Source organism: Cheilinus undulatus, linkage group 1 (assembly GCF_018320785.1).
Source record: "Cheilinus undulatus linkage group 1, ASM1832078v1, whole genome shotgun sequence".
Taxonomy (NCBI): Eukaryota; Metazoa; Chordata; class Actinopteri; order Labriformes; family Labridae; genus Cheilinus; species Cheilinus undulatus.
Window position 1 is genome coordinate 56857118 of NC_054865.1, and position 18871 is coordinate 56875988.

Below are 18871 nucleotides of genomic sequence, written 5' to 3' on the forward strand. Positions count from 1 at the left end.
CCCTGGGGTGATGGCAAGGTAACGCGACACTGAGTGGACGTACATCATTACTGGGTTAAGAAGGAGGCTACGGACCGCAGCCTTATGCTCCCCTTCATTTTCTCAAGCAATATTCTGCCGTCGTGTGGCACATGCCGGCAGATAAAGCGAGACAAATGAGACATGGCGAGGGGTGAGGAACGTGCCTGAGCTAAGTGACAGGGAGGCAATCAAAGACACAAGAGGACACGGAGGAGGGGAGACAGGGATGATGGAGGATTCAGAGATAGAAGGCAAGGAAAGGTAGAGGGTAGGAAGGAGGAGTGGGAGCAGGAACTTGGTCTTAATTAAAGTGAGCGATGTATGGCTGTTTTGGAGCCACGGGGGAAATGCACATTTACTCATTTGGCTGCTGTGCTCCTCAGGCATGCTGGCTTCACTGCAATATCATCCAGAGCTGTGTCATTAAAAGATCTCATTTTGGGTTGAATGACAGCTAGAATTTGACGGCAATGAAAACAAACCCAATTTGTGCCTCATAAACTGCATCGAAAATGACAGGGTTTTCAACAAATACCCATAAATACTAAAGCAACGTCCTTCGACGAAATGTCATGGTCTAATAGAATAATTTCATTAAAAGCACTGCATTGATTTTCTTATTAAGGCCTTTGAACACCAGACATGTTTTTGATATGCGAACAGTTCGAACAAAATAGTATTTTTTTGAGGATTGTTGTCAGGGCCGTAGCCAGGGTTTAGAAATGAATGAGCTACAGAATATTTTTTTCTCTCAAAATATAGTATCCAAAACACTTTGGAGCATGACATATGAACGTAACCTGTCACCCCTTCAGAACTAAGTGTTTGGGAAAGGGGAAAGGATTTGGAAAAAAAAAAATACGCCTTGTCCGTCACATCTTTACAGGCCAATCAGAGCAACAAAACACGTGGCATAGCCACGACCGAGTTGCACGTGTGCAGCTACGGAGGAATAACGCGAACCATGGAGACTATAGACATGTCAAGAAAACAACTCTGCTGTTTTTTGTTCTTCTTTTAACGAAGAAATGTCATCAAGTTCAGCAGCATCCACACTAATCTCTTTCTCCATAGTTGCACCGGCCTCTTGATGCTGCTTGCTTACGTCAAGACGTCTTTGACCAAAAATGGAAAAAAAAAGCAAAAAACAAACTGAGCTGTTATTCAGTTTTTCTGTTCATGACCAAAGAAGAAAAAAACTGGAAAAACAAGCCATTTTTCTGTTTTTCATTTTGGTAACAAAAATGGAAAATGAATAACATTTTTAATAACTGGGTACATTTTTTGTTCTTTTCAATTCCATTATTTTGTTTTCTTCATTTAATGGAATTCTTGAGGAAGTCATATGACCATTAGGAAAGGTGAGCATTTCAAAATAAAAGCCTTCATGTCAAATCAAGAGCCATCTATTGTGTTTAACAGTATAATTATATATGTGTGTGTGTGTGTATATATATATATATATATATATATATATACAGTGCTTAACAAATTTATTAGACTACCTGTCATGTTTGTCTCAGAGACCATCCAGCATCATGAAGTGCTTTAATGCGGACTCTTTCATTTTCAGTGAGCTCTCTATGTTTTACCATTTTGAACAGGAATGAGGAATTTCAAACTGAATTCACCCAAATTTGAGCCGGCTCACTGGGCTTCTCTGAGAGTCAGAAATGAATCAAGCATAACATTCAACCACTAAAACTAATTTTTCTGTTCAGGAATGCAAGTAAATAACTATAATCTGACATACTAATCAAGAAATAATAATGTGCTTTACTATTTTTTCAGTTTTTTCTAAATCAGTAAATTTGAAAATTCATGGATAACAATAATAATTCTGTTTTAGCATTAAAAATATCATTTGTGTTAAAGAGCTTCCACATGTTGGTGTATTAACCATTGCAGAAACTTAAAAAATGATTGAATAGTAATTACTAATGCTGTTAATTTAGGGTAGCTATGGCATAAACCTTACTTTGGTTGGGGTTAGGTTGGTCAAATAAATTTGTTAAGCACTGTACATACACATATGTATCAGCAAATGCATGCTGACAAAGGCCTGCTATATATGGACCTGAATTGAGAATAAAAGATAATAAAATGTAAATAAATTACAATACATTACATTGCCAGTACGTTTACAATTTAAATTATTTGTCATACAGTGTATAAAGAGAATTTTGGCCTTTTATAAAACTGTAAAACACGGTTGGCTCTTGTTTTAACATGGAGACTTTTATTTTGAAATGCTCACCTTTCCCAGTGGCCACATGACTTCCTTTTCCTCAAGAATTCCATTAAATAAAGAAAATAATGGAATTGAAAAGAAAAAAAATGGACCCCTTTTTTAAAAATGTTGTTATTCATTTTTCCCTTTTTGTGACCAAAATGAAGGAAAAAAAAAGAAAAATGGCTTGTTTTTCCACTTTTTCATTTTCAGTTAAGAACGGAATAACAGTTCATTTTTTTGTGTTTGTTTTTTCCTTTTTTGGTCAAAAACTGAAAAAAAGTTAATATTTTCATTTTTTTCCAAGTTTCGTGAAAAACAGAATAACGAGAGTTTCTCCTGTTTTTCAGTCTGGTTTTAACCAGGATATGGATCAGAAAGTGCAGTGACCGAAAGAGAGCACATACCCTTTTTCGCAGAGAGATTGAGTGAGAAAAAGGAGACAAAACTTTATTTGATCCTGTAACTCATTTTACCTTAAAGTTTGAAAAAAATACTGCAAAGAGTAATCACTTCCACCACCCCTGTATTAAATGTCCTCATTGTTTTATCTTTTAGACTTGAAGCATTTTGTAAAGGAGTGGTTAAAGTGCGAGAAGAGGCGCTTGGTCCAACATGTTTTTTTTTTTTTATCACTTGGCGATAACTTTTTTGAGACGTTTGAACAGTTTAAAAAAATGCACACTGCCAAATCCTACTATGTCCTGTAGATTCACATGAGCTGCATCTTACACATTATTTTCCTTTTAGTAAACCATTCTTTCCCTTTGTGCAGTATTACACAGATAGAGAGAAATAAAATGAGCTAAAAAGCTATCACAAATTGTTTTTCTTCATTTAGCCACTAGACATACTTTTAATAAATAATCTTTGTTTTTGTAAAGACACTTGTTAAAGTATCATATGTCGTCCCTTTGCCAAATGCTGTATTATCGACATAATCGACATTAACTGCGTCAAGTCAATGTCATTGATTTATTTTATCTTCATGTTTTGGTCCGTTGTACTCCAAGTATGAAACTGCTGATATTGTATATTTGAGTCAAACTCAAGATCAGATTTGGGTCTCTTGTACATTGTCTTTTGAGCAGGCTTGAATCAGTAAAGGTTCCTGTGTAGCTGAGCTGTGTATGGTACTGAGCATGGGCGGGTGGTGATAAGTGCTCTTGTAGGTGTTGTAGTGGTTGTAGTGCTCTAGAGGGGGCAGAGATAGGTGTCTCTCCATGGCAGCGACACCTGCGAGCTCTTCTTCGACAGTGATAACCTCCATGGAAGAGGCAGGCCCGTCAGGATCCTGCTGGTTATGCTGCTTCCTCATCTTGTAGAAAATAACCAGCAATACAGCAGCCATGAGTGTGATGGCCACAAAGCAGCCAATTATTATCTTGGTGGTTTTCATCACCTCATCCAGGCCATTGAGGGCTCCCTCGCCATCCACATCAAGAACTGGAATGGTATACTGTGTTGTGGTCCTTGTGGAAACTGGAGTTCCTTTTGTTGTTGATGATGACACCCAGCCAAATGGGGGAAGTGGCGTTTGGCTATCATCTCCAGGGGTCTCGATGGTCTCCACTGTGACTGTGGTAAAATAGGTCACCCCGCTGTTTTCCACAGAGGTGACATTAAGCACAGCAGAGGCAGAAATGTTGCCCGCTGTGTTGCTCACCATACACGTGTATGTCCCGGTGTCCTGCATTGTGACGCTCGTAAAGTTCAGAGTCCCGTCATTGAGCACAGATAAACGCACCTTATAAGCCCCGTGTGTCACCAATGAACCGTTTGGTGTCAGCCAGCTGATGGATGTCAGTGAGCTTGTACGACATTTAAGCTCTGCCCCCATGCCTTCAGTCACATTTAAGTCACTTGGAGGCTCGACAATGACAGGAACATCACACTGGAAGTAGCTGTGATCCAATTCCCCAATGTAGCGACCTTTAAGGGCTACAGGAGAATGGCAACGAGCGCAGCAGCTGGTATTGGCAGGCACCGCCTCCTTCAGCCACCAGCTGAGCCACAAGATATCACAGTTGCAGTTCCAAGGGTTGTGATGGAGGTGGACCCGCTCTAGGCGATGCAACGGGGTGAAGAGGTCGTGTGGTAGAAAGGTCAGGTTGTTGTGAGCCAGGTTGAGCTCCACCAGTGACTGAAGGTCATCAAAAGAATTCCTCTCGATAGTTTGGATCTGGGCATGCATCATCCACAGCTTCTGGAGGTTACTTAATCCTGTAAATGAGCTGGGCTTGACAACAGTGATCTGGTTTCCTGACATCTCTAGCTCTTCAAGCCTGACCAAAGGTAAGATGTTTGGGATCTCTTTGAGGTTGCACATTCCCAGATTCAGGTAGCGCAAGTTGCTCAAGTCTTTAAAGGCCCCATCAGAAATGTAGGACAGACGTTTGAGCTCCCCTAGATCCAGCCTTCGAAGCGAGGGGACCCGGTTGAAGGCATAAGACGGTATACTTTCAATGGGGTTGTTCCGTAGCCACAGCTCCTTCAGCTTGGACAGGTACTCAAAAGCTCCATTGGGGATTGTCGTGAGCCGATTATCAAAAAGTTCCAAGGTGTTGAGACTGGCCAGCCCATTGAAAGCACCAATTTCAATAGTGCGGATGTGGTTCTTGCTCAGCTGGAGGATCTCCAGATGGCGTAGGTGTTTGAAACTGTCCACCTTGATGACCGTGATTAGATTGTCCTGGAGGTTCAGGTAGCGAGTGTTGGTGGAAATGCCATCTGGGACGTCTCGTAGACTGCGGCGGGTGCATATGACTTTGCTGAACTGGTTACTGCATGAGCAGGCAGAAGGGCAGGTCTGAGCCCGAACTAGCCCAGCCACCACCAGGATCTGAAGGGCCAAGAGCAGCACAAAGAGGGGGTTGGACAGCGCCCCCTTCAGCCTACGACCTCTCATTGTCTGGCGCTGGAGGGAGGAGATCATTGTGTTCAGCATTCATAGTTCATCTGCTGGTTGTGTTCTCTGCAAAAGAAGGGGAAAAAAATGACAAATATTAGTATTTATCATGGCTCAGTGCAAGATCTTTAATAGGCTGACATTGGATTTCATGATAACTCCAACTTTAGGCTGGATTTGCTTCTCTGGGATTTGTGTGTCATTGTGTGTTTCGAGTCCGAGTTCATCCCTCAGATGTGTGGTGCCCACAAGGTTATTTTGTCAGAGCTGGTTCTAGGTCTGACAGCCTCTGACTGAGTATCCACAAGAGAGCAAGCAGATGAGGTTGCATCACCAACCAGTTGTTATGTAGTTTGCAAAAATAAAGCTATACCTTCATCACAGCCAAGATTTCTCCCTATACTTTGCATCATTTTTTGGACTTTTGCTGCAACATTCCAGAACAGCCAGTCAAGGATTCCACTCGTCCTCCATGTTTGTTTTTCTTCTGAAGTCATGTATGATTGTGCAAGTTTTAACAAATTCTCATGTGGGGAATCTTCACTGTGATTTTTTTGCTACAGATGGAAGCCCCCCCAGGACCCACTTGAATAAAGTACACATTCATTTTTTGTTGTTTTCATCGACAAAATCCTAACCTACAGACGCTTCTCCTTAAAAAAAGATCTATGTTTAAACTATTATGACACTGGACAAGGTGTATACAAGAAGAAAAAAAAGAATAAAGATGATCTGTTAATTTTCAAGAAAATAATAAAAGTTCTTAACTAAAAAAACAACAATAACAAAAAAAATGAGTAAATTTTTCTTACTTTAAAAGTAATAAATGTCTAGGCACCAAAATTTGGAATTTTTGAGAGTATAAAGTAGAAAAGTTGAACATTTAACCACTTTTTCTGTTTGGTTTCTTGTAATTTTATTTCCTTACAACATTGATTATCAACTGGCAGCTTGGGGGTCACATCATGTTTTTTTCCAAACTCCTGACAGCTATCCAAAAAACTCCAAGAACAACTGAGACTGAGGGCGCTTTCACATGAGGCCCAGTTGTTTCGAACTGTGCCGCGGCGTGATTCCTCCCCTTCTCCTTCCGGCTTGCGTTCACACTAGCAACATCGAACCATGCCAGGGCACACATGCATATTTACTCGGTCTGAAACAGCAGGTGGCGGTATGCATGTAGCTGGTTTACAAACCCGCAAAGGAGGAGAGAGAAGAAGAAGAAGCTACCATGGCAACCACTGGGGTCATGACCTGAGCGAAGATTATTTTTGGCAAAAAGTCCATCCTGCAGCCATGGATGATTAAAATCACTTTTAAGATGCCAGCAACTTCACTCTTCGTATCTGCACATCTACTACAGCTCAGAGGATTTAATGGGCTCACGTTGCACAGATACAGCGGTTTTTGAGGTGACAGGAGTCTTTTATTGCCTTTGCACCTCCTCTCACTGACTCCAACTTGTGTTCATCTGTAAGGTGAGTCACAGCAGACCGTTTATTGACTGGATTCTGATGATTTCCACCCTTTGTTGAGGAAAAATGTGAACAAACTGCCACGCTGTGAAAAGAAGTTTAGTTTTTACGATGATGTCATAAAGCTGATACAGCGCTCTGTCCCGTATCCGAGCGGGGTTGCATTCACATCTCATCCGAAACGTGCCAGAGTCCACTTGAATCGTGCCCGAGACCACCTCCCCAAGTGGGCCCGGCCCGGTGCCCAGGCACAGTTTGTTTGCATTCACACTAACAAAACGAACCGGACTTTGGGCTCAAGTGCACTCGGATCCGGGACCGGGCCCCTAGTGTGAAAGCCATCTGGAACAGTTTCAACAGAATGGCTTCATGTTCCATTCATTTTTCAGAAATCCACCTGCCAGCTGTTACTAGCAAATACAAAGCATGTTAAACATGTATTTATCAGTAAATTCTTGATAAAAGCTGGGTTTTTCTGTGTCCACTTTAGGCTTCAGCCATTTTTGGAGTGCAATTTTTCTGCTTGGGTTTTTCACTTATCACTACTCTGCAAATAGCATCACACCCAGTGATAGACAATATGACAGCCACAGAATTATCTGTTAAAATATTTCAACTGCCCCCTAGTGGCTGGCTGTGATATAGGAACTGATCTCTCTATTCCATCAGGAGGTCTGGTTTGATTCAGTTCGGTTTGGTATGGTTTGGTACGCTAAACCCTAAAATAGTTTGCATTTCCACAGACACCTGTGCCCTCACTTGGTGGGCGGGCTGTAAAGGTGATGAATGTGAAGTCAGCGCGAGTCTGCTGTTGTAGCAGCAGAGTTGTAGAAAGGATGAGTGACAGAAATCAGTAGGGAATAAGCAGTAAACAGCTTTATTTCAGCTGAAAGTACTTTTTAAAAAAATAACTACATTTTAATGATGTTAACCACTATCAGTACAGATTCTCAGCTGATGGAATGCGAGTACAGAGACGGTTTGAGTCGTAACGCTACGTTAATATGTGAATATATCTAGTCTAGAACAGTTTATACAACAAAATATAAAAGTTTAGAGCTGTACTGTGAGAATTCGCCGTATTAGAAGTAAAAAAAAGTTCATCTGGTGTTAAAATCAAGCTAGATTAAGTCAGAGGTCTGGGGTGCACTGATCTCGTTTTAAAATAGTCTGCAGCCTGAAGTTTTACAAACACGTTCAACAACCACAGAGCGATGTTTTCACAGGTTACCTAAATTAAGAAGTAGATTAATAACTAGTTACAGAAGGCTTCGTATTTACAAAACTTCAGCATTAATTTAGTTTCTCATCCATCATGGATGGATCAGGCTGATGTGAGCCTTCGGGCTCTGCTTTGTGTTCTTAAAATCAGGTCCAGATAAACGCCAGGAAACTTGATTTGTGGCCAGATACCACTATCCACAGACTAGGAAACAGTCCGGATCTCCATTGAGTCCAAATATTTCCCATTTAGGCAGACATTAGTCTGTTTTTCTCCCGTTTTCGCCCGCTCCTCACAGTGCAGACTTCTGTGTTTTGAAGCCCAGAGGCAAGCAGCTGAGTCATGCGCTGACGTAACATCAGTACAATTCCCTGTTGTTGTGTGTAGCTCCACCTTTTTGGTATGGCTGGGTAAGATTGGCACCCCTACGGAAGGGGGCTGAAAAGTGGGACGGTATGGGTTGGTTTTTTGGGACCCTTTCCAACTTTTGCTCTATGGAAACACAAAAAATGCGTGCCGTTCTGCACTGAACTGAGCCGGGCCGCTTGGTGGAAATGACTTATTTGTTAAGGCTCAGTTATGCTTTCCGCGCATACGGCCACACGGACAAAAACTGATGTGGAATCATGGTGCAGAAACATCTGGTGTATTTATACCTTCCTCTTTGCGGCAAACTGATAATCTCCCAAAAGCTATGGAGCAGTGTCTTCAAGAATCACGTCTGTAGCGTGTTTAATGCAAGTCATAGAGGAAGATTTGTTGATCATGGAGAACCACAAAGAGGAGCTGCTGTGTTTACTGTTGTTGTTACAGCATAAAAGAGAGAGGAGACGGTCCATACGGCCATTCAATCAAGACAGGAAGGACGAGGGGGAGTACAGTATTATTGTACGCCCAACACAAGAGGTAGATGAGGAAGTACATGGCAGTCTCTGTGATCTTTTAAAGAACAATCATACAGGTGTTTATATTTTCTGACTTCTGTCATCAAAAACTCCTCAAAATCAGCCATTCTGACGTGCGCTGCATCTGTAAAAATTTCGGGGATGTGCACGCACAGACAAAAATTGGCTGCGTGGAACCCCCGCGAAGGGGCGTGTCTTAATATTTGATGTCACAGTCGACGCACAGACACTCGCAACCTCGTGAGTGTGTCAAGCATAAAACTGGCTTTAGAGCCTCTAGAAATTACACAGTGCCAGATCCACCTGGCCCATCCGATGGCCACATCTGGCCCATGTATTTGAAATACCAGAACATCAAAAAATAAAAAATGTAAATTTAAAAATAAATAGATAAAATAAAAAATGAAAGTTCAGCATCCAAATTTCCACTTTAGGAAAATGTCGGCACTTGTGAAAATGTAGTTTATGAGCCTGCTTACAATGCTGTAAACTTATGATTTGAAAACTTTTAGATTTTAATTTCTAAATTCAAGACTTTTTAAACTGTGATATTTTGAGATTTTTTTCTGGTTAATGTATAACTTTAACTCTAAAATTCAGAGTTTATTTTCTTGTAAACTATCATCACAAAATTGTATATCTTTGACCAAAAATATGTTTTTGCTCAAAAGTCTCTGGATCCTCCTAATTTTCCTTTAATATGCTTCCTAACATTATGTTTTAACCATGGTCATGTGTCGTGTGTCTTCAGCCGTATGCTAAAGGAAGTGTTGGTGGTCTGAAGAATAAAGAATGATCTGAGTTTCTGCTTCTGAAGATTTCCTATGATACTAAATTGGCCGTTTTTGGCGCTGTAATTAAACAAGAATTTAAAGGAAAAAAATGCTCTGGGAATTATCTAGAGGCAGTTTTGGACCATCTTTAGCTCAGCGATCGACACAACTGTTCATCAGAAATAATCAAAAGAGATTAATTGATAATGAAAGCGATCTTTTGAGTACAGTATACAAGAGAACGCCAAGAACAAGAGCAAGATAAATTAACAGCTCCAATTAACTGTCAGTAATGCCCATCTGTGCAGTATAACAAGCTTTTTGTTAACTCCCTAACCCTGGATTGTCCCAGATTTCCAGACTTCACAGAAGCTGATGCGTCGACACTGGAGACTGAAAATGAAAAATGAGAACTAAGCATCTGCCACCCGTTCGCACAGGACCTGTGATTTCCTCGTAAGCCCCTTACTCATTGGAATCCTTGATCCTGGAGTTATTAAACACACAAAGCCCTATAGAGGCAGTGCAATCTGTTGGCGTCATTGGACCAATATTTTGAGGGCGAGAAAAGTCCCTGACACCGGAGCTCGAGTCTCAGTGATAGAAGCTCTGCAATGCCTTAAAAGCTGCCTCAGTGCCGATGAGAAATCTGTTCAGAATACATATCTGTGCTGAAAAAGCTATCAAACCTGTGAAATGCTTTCATTGGGGAGTAAAGAGAAGGACCGGCTATCTCAGCCTGATTAGATCTCGGTGTCCCCTTGGAATTAGAAGGTTCTATCTCACATTTCTGTCCAATTGAGTTATTTGGATTTTTCTTTATTTGGCTACTTCCAAACACTACTCCAGTTTTTCTTTTAAGTTTTATGAACTTTTGGGGTTTAGATCTTGAAATTTAAAAGTTCTATCCATAAAGTCATAGGTTAACGCTCATTGGACACCGCCCAGTTTTGAGCATTGGGCACCACCCACTATTGAGCGTTGGACACTCAATGTTGTCCAATCAGACGTTTGCTATACGTCATTGCGTCATCATCACCCACTGACCCACGTCGTTACATCATGTCTGTCATGATCCAGGTTCTGATTTGTCAGGTTATGAGTTTTTCTAGTGTATTTCCTGTGTTTAGTTCTTGATTCCTTGTGTTTTCCTTTGTTTGTTCTGTGATTTCTCTGTTTCTAACTTTTACTTTTGTATTTGGGTTTCCTAGGTTGTAGGTTTCTGGTTATAGTTCTTAGGTGTTTCTTGTAGTCCTTGTGTTTCTGTGTATTTTGTGCCTTATGTTCATGTTTAGTTTTACATTCCCTGTGCTTCTTGTTTAGATTTACCCCCTGTGTTTCACGTTCAGTTTTCCTCCCTGTGTTTGGCTCTTTGTTTTCTCCTGTTTTCAGTGTTTCTGTAGTTTAGCTTCTTGAGTCCAGTTTTGAGTCTTTGTCTGCCTCTTTTATTATGTTCCATGTTTCCTGTTTTATTTTGTAGTTTTCTTCCCTTGTGTGTGATTTCAGTTGTGCTTCCTGCTTCAGTTTCCCTCCTCGTTGATTACCTTCACCAGGTTCACCTGTGTCTGATTGTCCACACCTGTCCTCCATTGTTAATCAGTCCCTGTGTATTTAAGCTCTGTGTCTCTCTGTGTCTGCGTCGGTTCGTCAGATGTCTTCCCTGTTGCTACTCCCAGTGTTATCTCCTCATGCTCCTTTTGGATTTTGCTTTGGTTTTTGGACTTTGAGTTTTGATTCCTAGAGTTTTAGTTGTAAGTAAGTTCTTTTGTTTGTTTGGTTTCATTAAATCAGTCTTTTGTTTCATCCTGCATTTTGGGTCCTTCTCCTTTTGTTTTCGATTTTGCCTGCCTGAAACCTGACAGAACGAACCGTAAAATGTTTGATTAATCAGATTTTTATTATTAAAGTAAGGAAAAACGTTGCGGGCCGCTAACATTTGATAGGAAGGACAGAGCCGTTTGGCACTGAGGAGGGGTAAGGCAGCGTTGAGTGGGCGATGTCTAATGTCGGGCATCTCCCACATCGGGCTCCGCCCCCTTATTGTGCACTGCATTGAGGGGCTTCTCGGCCAATCAGCATGGATGATAAAATAAAACTATGTTCAACTTCCTCCTTTCATGTCCTTTATCATAACTTTAATCACTATAATACTCATCTCTCTGAACAGTTCATATAAATTTCTATATATCAGGCATTGCTATTGATTCAACCTACTGAAAAAAAAAATACTCCATCATCAGCACAGACAATTCATACACAAACAACAGGGAGTACCAGAATGCTGTACTAGTAAGACATAGATTTCTGTTGTTGTCTGTGTAATTTTTGTTACTTGGAAAATGAAAGTAAAATATTAAAAGAAATAAATCTACTGCTTTAAGCACCCTAACAAACAGCCTATTGAATTAGAATAGATATATGTCTTGATTCGCGTGGCTCTCCATATCTTTTTTAAGGTAGATTGAAGCTTTGGGGGATGATGTATCAGGTTGTAAAAGTTATAACTGATGACTTTCTGCTCTGTGACTCTAGATTTGTTTTTTTTTTTTCTGTGATTGTAACTGCTCTGTTTTTAATGTCTCAGTCCAGTCTGTTGTTAGCTGATGTCACTGCCTTTACTGAAAGTTAACAGTCAGTTAAATGCTGTTTTTTTCTTCATTGTGAGGTAAATTTACCAAATCTATCAGCCACAGTGGTCTATGGATCATTGAAAGCATCAGAACAGAGATCTGAGACAGAAACAGACTTTGTCTCTTCTTCTAAGGTCAACAAAAGGTCAGGGGCAGGCTAATGGTGTGAGTGCTTTCCTCAATCCAGGTTGTAGCATTTTTTTTCAATATGAGAGGATCGTATTTCTCCTGAGTGGGCGTGGCTTCAACCCATTCAACAGACACGCCCACACCATCCTGGAGCAAATTTTACTGCCTCATTTTTCATGATTTTGAATCTTAATTTTATAAACTTAGAGATGTTATATTTGACTGAATTATGACCTGGGGGTTTATAACACAGTGACCTGTCATACAACAGACCTGAATACAGATTTATTTTTCACTTTAAAGGGTCTTTAAACACCACATCTTTGAAGCTGGATATTTCAAAACTGCTCAGAATGCAGACAGACCCTTATAAATTCAATGGGACATTATCCTAATGTAAACCAGCATTTTATCCAATAAATCTCACTGATTAATGATTCTCACTGATAACACAATGACCGCCTTGTGTCAGAAATATTGACTGTTGTTGAAATTGTTTTAATCTGCGATTCATTTCCTGTTGATTTCATCGATTCATGAATAATTCTTTTAGTCACAGCATTGCTGTTTACTTTTATTAAAATCCGATCTATCATCACATCGGATGCTGTGAATCTAGAGTGAGAAGAGGTCAGCTGTTGTCCTTGCATAACTTCAGCAGAATTCATTATCCCTCCAGTCAAGTGGCTAACAAGAAAGTCGTTACTCAGTTATCTTAGATTAGATACGATTAGATCAGCCCATGCAGCCCAAGTGTCTAGGAATATGCCCGTGTGTGCTCAAGATAAAAATAGACCAAGACATTCATCCACATACCGCACAGCCTGAACCTCCCACTTCCACACAGCATTGTCTATGTGTTGCTGTCAACCCTTGTTATTTTCTACCCATAAATATGGTAACCTACAAATTAATCAATATACACCACACACTGAAAACATGCTGTAAAATCACAAGACATGCCAGCAGTGCATCACGCTGTTATTAAATATAATGCAGACACCCTTCTTGGGTGCACTCAATGCCTTTGCCAAGAGCAAAGCACTCTTGCCTGGCGCAAAAAGCATTATCCTCGCCTACTGGGTCCTTAGATCTAAGTATTCTCTTTGTCTCTGTTCAACTCTTCCAGCTCAAGTAATCTGCTAATCATATCTCTCTCTCAGTCAACGTGAGAGCAAGAGGACAGAGTGTATTATGACAGGTGTTTTCTAAACTGTGAAAATTGTGAACTGAGTCGGAAATGTTCTCCGCTGAGGACGAGTGCCTGACTTAATCAGTAGGAATGATTCTACATGTGGCTTGGGTTTGCACCAGCCGAGCTGCCGCGCCAGCCGTGACGTGGAGATACCGAGAGACGAGCTTGTGCTGGCGGGTCAGATCGAACGAGACCTCCCACGAGCAGAAAGCATTTTTGTCTGGATTGATTTGCACCGTTACAACAACCTTGTGCTGCAGTCCAAACATCTGAGAACAAACACACTGGTGGAGTCCACCAGAAGTCTGTAAAAAGCCACATTTCCACTTGAAGCATTAAGGAAAACTTTCTGCAATGATGATGCATGTTTACCAGTCAGAGTAATTAGCTCTGGCCTTATGCATTTCTCATTAAAGACATTTAGATGTAATTTACCTCATTACCTCAAAAGATGGCACATTTTCGCAGGAATAACAACCATCCATTCTCCATTTGTTGGTCCAACACTGTGTGGATTTATTCCATCTAGGCACACTCCACATGTAATCAGAGCCACTGAAAGCGCTCACTGCCTACATCTAAAATCCTGCCAGAAACATAAAAACACACCCACCATTAGTTTTTTTTTTTTCCCTTCTCCTGCACCGGCAGCCGCTGGCATTACGTCTGACACTACTGTGATTTGCCAGATTCATTTGTTATAATGAGTTTGTCAGGGAAGTGCTAGAGTAACATATGTCTGAATCAGGGGTTGCACAGCAAGGGAAGTGTAATATAAAGCATTTCAGAGCACTTGACTTACAATCTTAGAGATTCGAGTCTTGTCAGCGTTGTGCAATGAGGACTCCACTTTGACTAGCTTAATGTGTTAGCATGGACGTTCCCATACACCAGGGGAACTACACTTGGCAGTCTAAAGCAGTGGTTCTCAACCTTTTCAGCCCGCGATCCCCAAAATAAAGGTGCCAGAGACCGGGGACCCCCACTGAACCTGAAGGTGGCTGAACACAGCCATGCACATTCAAGAATAGTCATGTGCAGACAAGGCCGTCCATTAGGGAGAGCTTTCTGAGGCCCAGCCAAAATGGGGGCTAGCAAAATCATGATCCATTGTAAAGTTTAGCTGTGGTATTTTATATTTAACCTGAATAATAATCACTCTAATCAAAGAAACACATTTTAATTCATTTTTGCAGTAAGTAGACCTCCTAAAAACGATCCCTTTGTTAAAAATAGCATCAAAATATGTTAAAAATAGCTAAAATGGGTTAATAATGGCAAAAAATGGTGAGAAAGGTGGTGAAATTAGATTGTAAAAGTAGCAGCAATGGGTTAGAAATGCACAAAATTAGATAAAGTTGGCAAAAAATCACCCAAAAAAATGACAAAAATGGGTAAAAGTGGCAAAAAGGGCATATGAAGTGGTAAAATGGGGTTCAAAAGTGGCATAAATGGCATTAAAGTGGCAAAAATGGGTGGAAATTTGGTAAAAAATTGATACAAACTGGCAAAAAAGGATTAGCTGAGGCAGGAAAAGTCATAAACTGGAAAAAAATGGGCCTTTCAAAATGTGAAATGTGGCCTAAAATGTGGATAATAGTGGCAACTAGATCAAAATTGCAATTTCAGCTGAGAGCTGACTTGTGGAATAACTACTGAAAATAGCCAAAAGCACAAAAATAGCTAATAACAGCATAAAAATAGCATTAAATTGCATAAAAGTAGCTGAAAATGGCATTCAATAGCTTAAAAAGGATAAAAAATAGCTGAAAGTAGCCTTAAAACAAGCTGAAATAGCCTAAAATAGCTGAAAGTAGCCTTAAAATAGCTGATTTTTGGCCTAAAAGTAGCTGAAAGTTGCATTCAATGGCTGAGAAAGCATAGAAATAGCTGAAAATAGCATGAATATAGCTACATTTTAGAAATTATAAAAGTTAGAAATGAGAAAAGTCATAGCAGTTGAATGACGAAAAAACTGAATTTTTTTAAAGTTGAAACGGTGTTGATACGACAAAGTATGAAGGAGGAGAGAGCCAGCGCGGAAGAATAATAATAAACAAAATGGCCGACGGGAATATCAGCATCCCCACTAATAATGTGCCAATAGAGCCAACTATAGGCAGAGTGTCAAGATTTGGTTTTGAAGTGGCAAAACCAGGCAGAAAAAAATGGTGGAAATGGTTTAAAATGGACAAAAATGGGTTTTAAGTTGCAAAACTGTGTTAAAATTGGTAAAATTAGAGGGAAAAAAGTGATGAAAACGGGTTAAAATTCGGCAAAACTGGTGTCAGTGACAGCACTGTAATTCAGAAATGTTCTTATTTTTTTAAGGCATCTGGAGACCCTCTCTCAGTGTCTTGTGACCCCCAATCGGGTCCCAGCCCCAATGTTGAGAAACCCTGGTCTGCAGTACAAAGACCTGAATAATCAAGTGTTTATCAATCAAGAATGTAAGCAGCACCTGCAAAACTCACAAAGAATCTCCGTTTGATAATCTGATGGTATAATTATGAGAGGAATATGTTAACACTGCTCCAAACAAGTCAATTTGAGGGAGAAAACACATCAATGAGGATGAAACAAAACAAGAAACGTTGCATTATTGAACAACTTGTTTTGCAGTCACATTTTTATTTTGATATTTGCTTGTTGGCTTGCTTTGGATGTCTCAACAGAGCTCCGACAATGAAAAGGAACTGATTTATTAACATTATTCATACCTAGTGGCAATGAATTCAACATCTCAATTTTCACGTTCATTGTCAGACAAAGCTTTGAGCTGAAAGCACGGCTGTCTCCTGTGTAGAACTTGATTGTAAAGCATCTGATACAGTGCTAATGAAAGTGTTCTCCCCTGTGGATGTTTTAACCTTTTATTGATTTTATAAAACAATCATGGACAATATAATTTGGCTTTTTGGACACAAAAATTTTACAAAAAGAAATCTTTAATGTCAAATTGAAAACGGTTTAAGAGTAATGTCAATTCAAGAAAAATATTAACATAAAATAAGTGACAGCAAAAATATTTATCCCCTTTAAAGTGACTGATCTAATTCAACACGGGTCCAGCCAACTAATAAACCTCAGAAAAGTAGAAGATGCTAATATCACCATAAAATCAATAACAGGTTGCAGCAGTGTATAAGATACAATCAAAACTTTGACAAAACTTTGCTCCTGTGTGCTGACTTCTTTTGCACCCAGTAAAGTTCAGGACATGTGGATGCTGCACAGCTCTTTCAGTCTGAAGTTTACACTCCTGGTAAAATTTCACCATGCTCATTAGGGAAACTTGGTGCACCTGAGATGGCCACTCCTAGCTGATGGCTGTTACTAATCAGCCATTCTGGGAGCTTATACAGGGAGCAGGTTGATGCTCAGTTAAGTTTGGTTGTGTGTGTGTCAACACCATTCGGCTTGCTTTGAGTTGACTTTAAAGACCATGTGAAGTGAAATCCAAAATTTGTGTCTTAAAGCTGTAGATCTGTTGGAATATGGTTGCTGTAAACGTGTGAAAACACTGAGATCTACATGTGACTGAATTCTGGATTTAGACCTTTAGCAGATTTTTCATATCTTTACTGGCTGGGTTTAATGTGGGCGGGGCTAAAATGTGGGCTCATATTGTCACAAGCCCACAGTGGGGAATAACCCTGCCCAGGGCTTGACATTAACTTTTGTTGCTCACTTGCCACTGTGGCCACTTGTTTTTGAAAAGTTACTAGCCACTGAGCCTTTCCACTAGCCACAGATTTGTTGTTGGGAAACTATGTGCTATTCGCCAAATTGGGTACGTCTGGTATGAGATAAAACACATGCTCCATTTGCCTTTTTAATTGATATTAAGTTTATATCAATATTAAAGCACTTACTGTTAATTAACTTTATTTAAAAAATCAGAAATGCAGCTGATTTCATAAATTCTAATTATCAGGTTGCGGCACTGATAAATTCCACCGGCCAAAGTGGCTAGTTGGAGTCAATCTGGCACCTGCCACGGCCTAAATCCACCTGCATTTGGCTAGTTGGCAGGTGTAAATGTCAAGCCCTGACCCCGCCCCTCTAACACTCCAATCTAAAATCACAGAGCAGTTCATCTCAGTCCAGTCTGTTGTTAGCTGATGTCTCTGCCTTTACTGAAAGTTAACAGTCAGTTAAATGCTGTTTTTTCTTTCACTGTGAGGTAAATTTACCAAATCTATCAGCCACAGTGGTCTATGGATCATTGAAAGCATCAGAACAGAGACTGGAGGCAGAAAACAGACTTTGTCCCTTCTCTGGCTGCTCTGATTATAACTTTTCTAAATCTGAGAGGATCGTATTTCTCCTGAGTGGGCGTGGCTTCAGCTCATTCAACAGACACGCCCACACCATCCTGGAGCAGATTTTACTGCATCATTTTTCATGATTTTGAAGCTTAATTTTATAAACTTGGAGATGTTTTAATTGACTGAAATTTGATTTAGGGGTTCATAACACAGTGAGCTGTCATACAACAAACCTACATACAGATTTATTTTCAGTTTACAGGGTCTTTAATTGTTCTATATTTAATTTATATCTTTATGAATGCTATATATTTCCCATCCCTAGCAACCAGAAACATTTTCTATGAAAATAAAAGCTGTTTGCTGCTCATCCCATGACTGAGATCTTGATAAAGTGGGTGATAGGAAATCTGATAATCCAGTCACAACAATAGAGAAGAAAGGCTGTAGCCTCTAAGAGGACTGTTTGAGGAGCTGAATGCCATCTTGCTAATTCAGTCGGCACATTACTGATTCATTACATTTGCATATGTTTGCTGCACTTTTTTCCTTACTGTGTGTTTGCTGATGTTGTAACCTCACAGGCCATCTGGGTCTAACACGCAGACTGTACGCCCCAGAGAGGCAGATGGATCGCTGGATTGTTGCATCAGTGTTTGACGTTATGACACAGATCCTGGGTGCTAATTAATTTACAGTGTTATGTACAGCCAACGAGAACCAAACAGACGACATTAGGCAAGAAAGTATGTCAGGGGATCTCAAAGACTTTCTGACTTTCCTGTTGTTTTTTGTGGCACTCAGCCCAGGACCAAATCATTGCTATTGACAACAAAAAACAATGCAGTTTGGTTAACCCTCTGGTACCCCTTGAGCCTAAAATGCACACTCTGTTGTTGTTTTTTGAAATAGCTCTGCCCTCTTTCACAATTTATTTTATCATGTATTGTATTTTTCGTTAATTTTTGCATAATTTCCAAAATTCTGTCCCAGCCACAACAATGAGTCCAACATAAATAAAGTAAATCTCTTTTATAGCGTTGATATCCCTGGTGTGCATAAAGTCCTCATTGAAACCCATTCAAACCACTTCTTTTGATCCATACACCAAT

General features: G+C 40.1%; 1 protein-coding gene across 1 annotated transcript in view; it reads right to left on the reverse strand.

Annotated features, from left to right (window-relative positions):
- Positions 1–3305: 3305 nt before the first annotated feature.
- The window catches only part of lrrc4cb (leucine rich repeat containing 4C, genome duplicate b), a 110623-nt gene continuing 95057 nt past the window's right edge, over positions 3306–18871 (reverse strand). Inside the window, exon 2 of the mRNA XM_041792691.1 lies at positions 3306–5225. Coding sequence (XP_041648625.1) covers positions 3306–5198 — 1893 coding nt within the window. The 5' untranslated portion in view covers positions 5199–5225. The remainder of the gene's footprint in view (positions 5226–18871) is intronic.